General features: G+C 32.3%; 1 protein-coding gene across 7 annotated transcripts in view; it reads right to left on the reverse strand.

The window, feature by feature from the left end:
- Positions 1 to 12,821, reverse strand: part of TRDN (triadin) — a 400,855-nt gene that overhangs the window by 73,465 nt on the left and 314,569 nt on the right. For 6 of the 7 annotated variants that reach the window (XM_081295982.1, XM_081295978.1, XM_081295981.1 and 3 more), the window contains one exon: positions 11,245 to 11,283. The exons of the other annotated variant lie outside the window; for it this stretch is intronic. In XM_081295982.1, coding sequence (XP_081152108.1) covers positions 11,245 to 11,283 — 39 coding nt within the window. The remainder of the gene's footprint in view (positions 1 to 11,244; positions 11,284 to 12,821) is intronic. 7 annotated transcript variants of the gene reach the window in all.

Here is a 12,821-nt window from a genome sequence, read left to right on the forward strand (position 1 = left end):
CTTTAGACTTCCAGTTCAAAATAATCAACAACTCCAACTTTTTTTCCCTTTCCCATCCCTTTCTCCTTTTATGTCTGTTTATATCATTCTGAGAGTAGAGTAGTGTTTTTAATTTTATATTTTAGTAGTAGAGTAATATTCTGTATATTTTGGCAAGAGTAAAGTACATCACTTTTTAAGCTTACCTTGAAATAAAAGACCACAGTTGTGATATTGTAGATCTTTCACTTCCTCAGAAATCAAGTTGAATATGTGAGTAAAATCACTAAGATGTAAAGAAGCCAAATCATCCTGTCTACGAATATTGCAATGGAGAAGCACATTTGATCTTTCTGAGTCTGTTTCTTTGCCTATAACTTCTGTAAACAATGGAACCTAATGATAATTTATAATGTTATATTATGAGGTCAAATTTAGCTTACATACATATGTTTATGAATTCTTTTGAGTAGTTGATTATTTCTTTTGCTAATATTAGCCATTTTTTTTAAAGATTTGACTTACTAGAGACTGAATAAATATCTGTGAGCTAACATGGTTAACATCATTACAACTTCCTCAATTTATTATTTTTCCTTATACATAAACCTTCTTCATATATTATAATGGCAAATACCTGGTGGCTATTCTATACATATTAGTGACAAAAACAGTAGACTGTGTTTCATTCCAGCATATTTTCTAACCCATGTTTTTAAATGGGAAGAAAATGATCATCTCTATCCCTGACTCCAAAATTTATAGAAGTTATAGGCAAAAAAAGAGAGGATTTTTTTTCCTCTTATTTGCAGAAAAAAAATTAAATAAAACTTTTAAACCACAATGTCTGAATATAAATGTATTTACATATTAACATATATTAATTCTTCTAATTACAGCTCAGTTTGAATAATGTTTCCAGTCATTCTCACTTAGGCTTTTATTTTCTTCAATAAATGTTATCATTATATATTTTTTTAAATCCTATCATGTTTTCTCTACTGCTCCTCCAAATGCTTTTAGTGAATGAGAGTAAGATATCATTGCTCCCCAGTGTGCTCAGCTTAACACTGTCATTATGTTACATAATAAACACAGTGGAATGAATTTGGGAAACACTGCATGAAATAAACTCAGCTTGTTTCTTTACTATCATTCTTCCCTAATGAGTTCATGTATGTGATTAATTGTTATATCTTGACCCAAATTCATTGAACCTCAAAAATTTTTTTTTATGTTCTGATTGAAATTAGTGTCCTATGCAATGCCCTCAGTGGAACATAAGTGCAAGGAAGAGCTTCCTAATACTGCAGAACCCCTACCCTGATAACAATAGTCATTGCTAAACCGAGCTATATAAAGTTATACGCTTTTAGAAGGAAGAATTTAATTCAAGTTTTTAGAATTTAAAATGTGTTATACCCTTTTATAACCCAATAAAGTTGAAAGTTGGGAACACAGTTGCTATAAATATATTTGATAAGTTACGGACCATTTCCACCATAAACTCTCTGCTATCTCACCTCCTTAAAAAAAAAACAAAAACTATTCCATTATATTTTGCTAACTAAAATGTCCTTTTTTCTTCTTTTGACAAAATGCTGAAATAATAGCCTATATGTATAAAAAATATTTTCTCAATATTTTCTGACCTCAATTCTTGATCTTAAAAAAAAATGCTTCAACATGCAGTAATTTGATTTACTTTCACTCTGTTCCACTGAAACCACTCTTAAGATAATTAATGGTTCCATTGTATACATTATAATGAATGCTTTTCAGTCATTACCTTGCTGTCAATTTCTGTCACATTTAACACTTTGGCAGTTTTCTCCTCCTGGAATTGTTTTTCTCCCTGGTTTCTGAGACAGTATCTCTAAATTCTAAGACAATGTCTCTCTTGTCCTTCTCTTCCTTTCCTCCCTTCCTCCCCTCCACCTACCTACTTGTCTACCTCTTCAATCCTCTCTTCCTCCCTCCCTCCTACCCTCCCTTCCTTCCTTCTTTGAGATCTTCATCTCCTCTGCCCATTCCTTAAATAATAATGTCCTTCCTGGTTTGCTTCCTCAGTTCTTGTTCCTTTTCACACTTCACATGCTCCATGGGAGATGTTCAAAACTCTGATCATTTTAGCCAGAATATCTGTTCTGAGATCTTTCAAATTTTAGCTATATTCTGCCTCTAGGTGCCCATAAATATACTTTTTTGCATATCAAACAAGTAATATATGATTCTCCCTTTAGGAGGAGAGGAACTTGATTGTGTTTTAGAATCTATTTTTGTATTTGCCATATCACCTAACATATAGTAACTAATCTAATAATAATAATAATAATAATAATAATAATAATAATAATATCTAAATAATATATCCAAGCTTTACATAACAGGTAGACCAGGTACCACCTTGCATATACTGTCTCAGGGAAAGCACACCTTCCTTTTTTAAATTTGTTATTTCTTTTAGAAATTCAGATCACAGTTAATTACATTGCTGTTCACATTTTATTCCGAAACAGAAACCTAAGAGTTATCCTAGATTTTTCTCATCATTTCCCTCTATCTCCCAATTTATGTCAATGTTGATTTTATTTCTACAATCTCACTCTTTCCTACTAGTGCACTATAAGGATTAATAGCTCCAGGAATCAGTGCAATATTCTCACAACCCAGAAATCAATTTTTTTAAAACTCAACACTCTTTTTATTTCCAATCTCAGTTGTAATGAGCAATTGGAAAATTAATTTAAACTTGTGTCTCATTTTGTTTAAAGATGTTTAATTATTCCTAAAGTCCGTTAAGAACAAGCAACCAGGGAAGGGAAGCCATGGTTGGTTTTCTGTTCCTATGGCCCTCTTGCCTGCCCCACTCCCATTCTCTGCTTCACACTTGATGCCAAGTGAGTTGTTTTCTAGTTCCCAGAGTGCTTCACTTTCCACCAGTATTGATGGCTCCTGTGAATCTCATTGGAGTGTCTACCCAGGGAAGCTTCATCTTACCCATATTTGAAGACAAGTATAATACCTTCTACTTTGGATATTTATTTCCTGAATATCTAGGCTAAAGGACAAAAAATAATTTCCCTATGTGTTCACAAAGTGTGCATACTCTGTACGCCATTTGCTTACTTGATCTTAGGTATTCCTTGCTATTGCCATTATCTGTTCATGTAATGATCTTTGCTTGGTATATTTCTTGAGAGTTTAACTTATAGATCGTTTTATTCCCCAAACCTAACAAAATACCTAATATATATTTAATTCTTTTGCAGGATCACTATGGTAACTTTTAAATAGGCATTGTAATGTGTTTATTCTTATGGAAGAAAGACATAAATTTAATGGAATAATCAATTACAAGTTCCATAAGTGATAGTCACTCTGGTGACTAATAGGTACCAGCACTGTTTTTCTATTACTAACACATTAAATGAGTGTGTGGAATTTTTTACCCAGTTGGTAAAGTATAAAGACAGTTTACCCTTCTTATACATGTTCTTCTAATGAAATATTGATTTATTTATTGCTTTTAAGTGCAAATGAATGCACAGGTAGGCCCAGTACCACCTTGCATATGCTATCTCAGGGAAAGCACCCTGTTTTCTATAGTCATTTTTAGGATGACCAAAGTCTAGAATTCACAGCACATGTGAGGATCTCACTGCTAGTTAGAAAGCAATTTTACAGTGCTTTGGGCATGGCTATTTAACAGCTAAGAATGAACCTAAAGTGAATGAAACATTGAAAATTATATAAAAAGGGACCAAATATGTCCACTTTGAAGTCGCCAAACATGTGGCAAGAGAGATCCTGATGTCCCCTCCTCCCTCAGGAGAGAAGGTGGTAATAGGTATCTATGGATTCTTGAACAATTCTACTCAAGTTTCAATGAGCATATGGATGACTTAGGGACCTTGTTAATATGCAAATTCCTGTTCAGCAGTTCTTGTTAGGACTTAAGATTCTACATTTCCAACAAGCAACCAGAAAGAAGATGCTGAAGAAAATATGGACCACACTTTAAACAGCAAGGGCACAGATGATAACACTTTAAATTTTGTTTTGGTGTCTCTTTGGCATTTTCACATACATTATATTACATGACTCTCACAACAAGCTTGTACATTGGCATGCAATATCTTGTCATCAACTCTATTTTAAAACTGAGAGTTAGAAGTTTAGCAACTTAATATAGATCACTTCATGTCTATTGTCCTGGAGCTACTCCCACTATACCATCCTGCCTCCACTGGTCTTTTACACACCAAAAAACTTTCTCTGTATGTATTGTATTACAATGACAAAGCACATATAAAATTATATGTTTAAAAATAATCAAATAACTTTTTTTTCCCATAGGATATGTTATTGACCTACTGTGGCTATGGTGGCTTTTGAGTGATTTTTCTGTCTTAGAAAAGATAAAGTTAACTTCAGAGATAATATGGAAGCTTAGAAAACAATTACAGGAAAAAAAGTCTAAGCAACAAACATGAATGCCACATGACATGTCATAAGAAAACATGTGAAAAGAGACCAAGAGTGAAGAACTCATGGTGTATGTTTATGGCTGGAATAAAGGAGAGAAGAGAAGGCATTTTCACAAGATTGAAAGCAAGATGAAGATGTATTATGCTTTCAATATGGGTCTGAGTGAAAGATTCAAAAGACTCTGATTAGATAAAAATTCATGAAAGTGGTAATGCTTTTTAAGTGTATATGTGGGGTTGTTGAGGTGGATTAGATAAATAGAAGCTAAGAAGAAATATGTTGGGGTCACTATAACATAGTGGCAGGGACAGTGGTAACCTAGCATTGCTCCCTGCAGACATTCCCTTTGTAAAGGCAGCATTGGCTGGAGGTGTATCTTTAAATAGAAAATGGAAGGAAGATATTTAGTTAATGAGTTCATTTATTTATTCATAAAGGAAATTGGAACAGTACCAGCATCTTATAAGGAAGATAAAAAAGAGAGAACACAATTTAAGAGACATTTGGAAGAACACATAACTCGGGACCTACTTGAATGCTGAGTTCTGAAATAGAAGGGGGAGGTAAAAATGACTCAGATATTTAAGTCAATGTAAATTAATGGTGAGTCATAAATGCCATTTAGAGAGTTAAGGAACAAAAGAGTCAGAGAATGGAAGAGGTATTGCATTCAATTTAAAGAAAGTGAGGTACAGGCAGAATATTTTTATTAGATATTTATAGAAATCTGAAGATTTTGTACATGAATATTAATTTTCTGAATAAATAAGAAAAGCAAATTATTGTTAATCATTTAAGTCTTTTTGGTAAAAAACATAATACTCCTCTTTTATTTTAAATTATTTTTCCTGCTTTATGGAGGCATGCTAGACAAATAACTTGTATGTATTCAAGGTATACACTGTCATGTTTTGATATATGTATGTATTGTTAAATATTCATTAACATCATGTGAAGTGACATATCCATTATCTCATACAGTTATGACTTTTGTGAGGTTTCTTTGGCGGTGAGTACATCACTTAAGATTAACTCCCTTGGCAAATTTTCTCAATGCACAGCAATGTTATTAAATATAATCAATGACTTGTTCTGTTCTGGCTACTCTAACAAAATAACATAGACTGGGTATCATATAAACAAATTTATTTGTAATAGTTTGAGAAGCTGTGAAGTCCAAGATCAAGATGTCAGTAGAAGTAGGGATTAAATTCAGGGCTAATGGACTACTGAATCTTATATACACAGCCCTATTTTGTATTTGATTCAGAGACAGGGTCTCAAAGAGTTGTTTAGTGGCTTGTTGCTGAGGCTAGCTTTGAACTTGAAATCCTCCAGCCTCAGTCTATTTGCCCAGCTAGATCTTGCCTCTTTTAATTTGATGCTATTTAAAATTTGCAAATACAACTATAGTTTACTTAGAGAAATATATGTCCATTTAGTATATAACTATTATTGTGGAAGCAATTTTGGGAGGGTAATGTTTCTCTATGATTTTTCAGTATTACTTACTAAATTAAATATATGATATTTCGGTATGCTAGTGACATGTCCCTGACAGTGTTTTACAACATTTAACATTTTGTAGCTATAATGGAACTAATAATAAATAAGCTCATATTTCTTCAAAAAAAAAAGATGTCAGTAGATTGGAATTTAGCATCTGGTGATGGCTTTCTGGATCTTTGTCAGTGCCTTCCTGCTGTGGCCTCACATGATGGTAGAGACAAGATGATTCTTTAAGGCCTGTTTTATATAGGTACAAGTCCCATGAAACTCCTTTGCAGGGACATGAATCACCTTCTAAATACCTCACCTGTTAATACTATCATATAGGTAATTAGGTTTTCAACTTAGAATTTTAGGAATATCCAAACATCCAGAGCACAGCAACTATCATCCTGTACATTTAATCTCCAAAATGTATTCATTGTGCATAACTGAAACTTTGTATCATTTATTCAATGTTCCCCATGCCTTTTGAAGAAACATGGATACCCGGGAGGACATCATGCTAAGTAAAATAAGTCAGTCATGGAAAACTAAAACAAATACTGCATGACCTCACATATATGTGGAATCTAAACAGTATCCATTTTTGTTCTTAATGATATTACCACTTATCATTAGGGTCTACTTCTTCCTGAAAGTAATGTTTAACTATTATTTAATAACCTAACAAACCATATGCCCTGTTTGTATTCGTTTTCATTGAGAGATTGAAAAAATTGTGCCTAAATATTATGCTGTATCAAAACTAAATTATCATAATATTTCTCTAGTATCACAAAAGTCATATTTTGTTGTTGTTTCACTTTTTTTAAACAGTAGTCAGTTAAGAGGTTTAGTTTTGCCATATAAATGATTCTTTTACTTTGAAAAATAAGAGGTGAAAAACATTGTCTAATATTGTCTAGGGATCACCTTATTAAGCAACAAGAAAACCATCCCCTGAATTTTGCAACAAATGTTATTGGTCATCTTCACAGAATTTTAAGAAAAGATCACCAAGCAGTAGAATCCTCATATACCTTCAACTCTAATTTAATCATCCTTTCATTATTCCCTCAAAGCTCTGGAGAATTTTTTTTCCTTCCCTTTAATTAAACTAATTTTTTCCTTCTTCAGTGTGTCTCCCAACACTTCTAATATCTGGGACAGTTCTCTCCTAATTAAGATTTCCCTCTATGGATGTTTTGCTCTTCTTAGAATTCTCCATTCTATCATAAACATGAGAAGTAATTTAAAAAATATGACATTGATTCTTTGTTCTGGAATATCAATGTTCGCCTCTTAGTAAGAGACTTCTGAAAAAAAAGTTTTGTATTCTGCCTTCAATTATTATGATAAATTCCCTTCTTCATTCTTACAAGCTGCTTCCATCACACTATTCAAGGTTTTTCAGAAAAGGGTACAGAATGACAGGTTTATGTGTCAAAATAATGATTTTTTCTCGGTCATCACATCTCTTCACCTTTCTGAAAGAGGCACTGGTACTGACTGCTGACATTTTCTCCTTCCTGAAAGTGTCTCCACTTCAGGATGCTGGGAAAGGCAGGCACACTAAGCTCTTAGACTTCCCGCTAAGGCTCTTTCCATCTCTCTGCCAGTTCTTTTACTTCTCCAAGAAGTTGTCCTTGTTCCTGACTCTTCTATCTGCTTGCTCATTTTTCTTGAAGAGCTCTCTCCTTTTTCTACTTGAAACCCCAGAACCGATGGATACAATCTGCAGATTCAAAATGATCATTCCTAAGTTTCTCGTGTCTATAGAATATCTCTTTGTGGAAACCAACATCCACTCCACCTTAGAAGCATCCTTTTCATTTTTGCAGCTGTGGTATTTGTGGTATTTGTGGTATTTGACCATCTTCTCCAAACTCACAGACATTGTATTCGAGGTTATATATAGCTATGTCATCAGCATCTATTTTCTTCTGGTGAAACAGCTTGGCAATTACAAAAGCATTTATAGCACAATACAGGGAGAATGATTGTGTTTTTAAATCATATGTGTTTATATGCCTGAAGGAATATATGACAAAATGTCATTAGTAGTTTTCAGTGGGTTTCAAGTTTGAGTGATTTTAAGAAACGAAAAATCATTCTACATTGAATATTAGTCATGGCTATAAATAATTTGGAAGGTAAATGAAGTTAATTAATTTAAAATTAAAACTCCAAAGCCATTGCTTCTTCTCTACGCCACCTTTATATTGTGCCCCTACTGATTTTATAATGCCTAAATTATTATAAAAATATTTTGGTTCAAATATCTGTCTCTATTTTCCTTCTGTAGGATTTTATGTTGCATGCCATCCTAAGACAATAATAACCCTTTTTTCTTATTCAAGTCCTCGCGGTTACAAATTTTACTTTTTCCTCCTTTTTAAATTTTGTTTTGGATCCGAAGTGTCCCCCAAAAGCTCATGTGTTAAAAGCATACTCTTCAATAACACAAGGTTCAGAGATGAGGCTTTTAGGCAATGATTGGATAATGAGGGCTCTGATCTCAATATTGGATTAATCCATTTGTGAATTAATGGATTGAGGATTAATCCATTAATAGTTGAATGGACTACTGGGAGTACCCTCCTAGAAAGTGGATCATTGAGAGTGTTCCTGGAAATATTTATCTTATCCCTGGATCCTTCTTCCCTCTCTGTTTCCTAGCTGTCATTGATCTGAAAAGTTTTCCTACTCCATATCCTTCTGCCATGATATTCTGCTTAAGTTGGAAACTAGAGCAATGGAGTTGGCAAACCATAAACTGAGACTTCTGAAACCATGAGACAAAATATATTGTTTCTCTTCTAAGTTGTTCTTGCAGACATTTTGGTCACAGCAACAACAGTAACAACAAAAACCTGACTATTACAACATAGTCCCTAAATTTTAGGAACCACCTTATAGCATGCTATACCCTGTTGCATATTACTATTGAATTTTACCCTGTTCTGCTTATCCTGTGACCCCTGGAGTCTCTTGCTGCTTGGTCTTTTTCTCCCTGTCTCCCATTACTGCTATGATCACCCCTCCCTCTGAGCTTACTCCTAAATAGAGTAAGCATTTATTGAAGTTGTACCAAGTGGAAAGCATTACCTCTGTTTTGTACGATAACCCTGTTAAGTTAGGATAATGGCCTTCATTCAATAGATATGGAAACAAATTCAGAAACAAGAAGTGATTTAGAAGTAAATTCACCCCTAACAAGTGGCAAAGGTAGTCAAATTCATTTCTTTCTAGCATAAAGCCCAGTCTTTCTCTTCAGCATTCTGCGTAATCATCTACCTAGCTCAGTTGTTCTTATGTATTTGTAATATTTCACTTTAAATACACCATTGCCATGATACTTTTACTGATTGCAGTAAATTACAGGAATGGCTCTGACCTCCCAGGTTTCACTAATATAGTTTGCCTTGTAGCCATCTTTAAACAGTTCATGTCTATATTCCAATTATACTCTTTTGGAATAAAAACAACGTCTTATTGCTTGTTTGTAAATATCATCAAGCATAATTCCAGAATTGCATCATCAAAATTAGCATAATATGTGTTCTCAAAAAATTGGTTATTGGTTATATTTTATTTAAAATGCCAGTAATACCAATTTCTCTTTCCTTATAGGAAGTTAAAAATAAATGACCCATAAAATAGATATAAATATTTAATGTAAATAATAATAGGTAATTTATAATGCCTATGGTAATTTTTTGTTTATATACCAACAGCAAAATAAAGTATAAAATGCAATGTCATGCTTACAGGAAGGGACAAGATAAAACAGCTTTTATCTGATGAGTGAATTCTCATTTTTATATGCAATTCTCATTTTTATATGCAATTTTTCTTTTTCTGAAAATACATATAAATTTCAGTAATTTTTTTATTATGTAAACACTCAATATATCATTGTAATTCTATATACATTTTCCCACAGCTTAAAATTGCTATTTTTTTTATCATCTGGCAGAGAATAAACGCTTTGAGGTTATATAAAGTCATTTAAAATGGTTATATTCATTCACTAAAAATAAAATGACTTAGACAATTCCTTTTCATAAGCTGGCAGAAACTTTAAGAAAAGTGACATTAATAATTCAGGCTAACATTAAATATATATGAGTGTGTGTGTATGTGTGTGTGCATATATATATATATATATATATATATATATATATATATATATAAAATTGCTTATAGTAACGACTTAAATATAGGATCAAATTTGTGTAAATGAGAATAGGCAAATATTTTAAGACCAACAATATGAATTTCTGCATGTATATAGCATCAATTTCACTGTACAGAGATATAGAGATAGATCCTTTTTTGCTTAGATAGATATAGTCCTATACATTTCTTTATATAGATATAAAGTATTTAGGTTATCCCTAAATATAATATACTTAATTCAAATTTTTTTCTAGATTTTATAATCTCTGTTTCTGTATTTTCATCTATGATGTTTCTTCTCCAACTTTTATTGTCTGCCCTGAGTGCCAGCTAATCTCTTGACTTTATCTTTTGCAAAATATGCTTTTAGAAAATTAATTTTAAAGGTATTTTGATATTTAGCCAGGCATGGTGGTGCTTGCCTGTAATTCTAGTGATTCTGCATGCTGAGGCAGGAGGATCACAAGTTTAAGACAGTCTCAGCAACTTAGCGAGGTTCTGTATCAAAATAAAAAAATAAAAAGGGATTGGGAGTGTAGATCAGTTTTTAAGTGCCCCTATGTACAATCCCCAGGACAAAATAAATAAATAAAGGCATTCTGATTTTTAAATTTATAGCCAATATGGTAATCAATTGCCTCTCCAAAGAATATTTGTATATTTAGTCAATGAGAAAGAAAAGGGTTGAATTTATTACGTTAAAGTATATAAAACCACTGTTTTGAGATTTAAAATAATGGTTGATTATAGGTGAATGTAAGTATATAAGGCTCAACTGATCATAAGAATAAGTTTTTTTTTTCAGATTAATACCTTAGCAGTTTGTGAACAATATTCAATTGTCTAGTAAATAAACAGAGAGAAGAAAGTGCTAATGGTTGGGGTACTTTGACAAACTTACACACTGTTAGCATGGAATTTACTTTAGTTTTAGCATACTTTTAACTTAATATATATAGGGAGGGTGCGCTGATATCTTTTCAGTGTTTTGCATGTTTCAAGGCTTTACCCCACCCTGCCCTGATTGTACAACCAGCCTTGTTCAGTCCAAACAGAACTTTTTTTTTTTTTTAATGTTAAAGTTTTAACAAGTGTTCTTACCGGATTTTGAGATCTTTTCATCTGTTTTAGTTTCAGGTCCTGGAGTAAAACATGTACATAAACACATTCAAATAAAAAAAAAAAAAATGAACACTAATCAGTACAAGTGGATTAACAGACAGTTTTCATTGATTTTTCTTATATGTTCTCAATTTCAGTTATAGTTACTTTCATCACTACATTATACTTTTATAACTATGTCATTGGAAAATATACCTTTGATAAATCATAAAGTAATTTAAGCAAAGCTAGTTTGATTTCAAACTCCAGTTTGCCAAAACGTTTTATATTAATAAGTGATTTGGCATCTTGTTCTTATAAAATCCAATCTCCTATGATTCATAAGAGCTTTGAAAATGAAGAAATTATAATCACTACCATGATTTTCCCAGTTTGACCAATTTAAGCAATTTTCTATTTTTGACTGATACACTTAATTCATGGAGCTCCACCTGGTGGTTAATTTAATAATTTCAAAATTATATAACTACAGTTTTATAAGTATTTCTAATATTATTACTTTTAAAAAATAAATGAAATATATCAATATTAAGTTTAATAACATAAGCAAACATTGGAATAATAACAGTTTTCTTATCGTCATGGGATAATTCCTTTTGTCTATAAATTATGCATTCTAAAGTATCAGTATAAAAAATAGTTTTTTAAAAATGCATAATTTTTACAAATATCCAAGTAATACCTATGATACCAACCTATACAAGGTAATAATGATAGTATTTTAAAATTTCCAGTTCCTTGCCTTATTTAGTCAGGTTTGCTTAGGCGTTATAGTGCCATCCCTGGGCAAAGAGACTTCTTTTGTCTAATGGAATGATTTAGTTACAGTACAGTTGTCTTCCCTTCAAAAACAGGAAAAGCAAACCCATAACAGGGATGCTCACTGAGCATTGACCATGCCTCAGAAATGGTGTTATCCAGTGTTATTCAGGTTGTAGCTTAAGGGGTTGGGGATATAGCTTAGCTGGTAGTGTGTTTGCCTCTCATGCACAAGGCCCTGGGTTCAAACTCCAGCATTGCCAAAAAACAAACAAAAAAACCTCAGGTTGTATCTTTGTAGTTTCTCATTTTCTGTAGTTACAGTGTAAAATAGCACATCTGTTTAACTGCAAAATTTTATGATAGAGAATTACATAGTCATTTGCATCTTACTTCCTTTAAGGTTCAGATTCACATCCTATAAAAAGTGATGTCAGTGCTATTAATCTACTTTGACACTTTTTGGCATATATTTCTCCCCATTTGTTGAGACTTTCACTTCACTGGATAGGAGAAATTTGATGTTGATGTTTTTTTTATGTGCCTTAATGTTATATAAAATATAATTTATATAGTTTTTTTTCTCTGTCTATATTCCCTGTTTAGATGATAAGCTCTTTGAACAAAAACTATGTCTTCTTTACTACTTATGTACCAGGATTTGGTCAAATAACTGACACATGGCATTTGATCAATAAATATTGTTGAATGAATAGTGAAGGAAATGGTAAATAGGAAACAACAACAAAAAAGGTCTCACTTGTATATTTTAGTCCTAGAAGAAATTGGTTTATCTC

This window comes from Spermophilus citellus, assembly GCF_964194105.1.
Source record: "Spermophilus citellus genome assembly, chromosome: 5".
Taxonomy (NCBI): domain Eukaryota; kingdom Metazoa; phylum Chordata; class Mammalia; order Rodentia; family Sciuridae; genus Spermophilus; species Spermophilus citellus.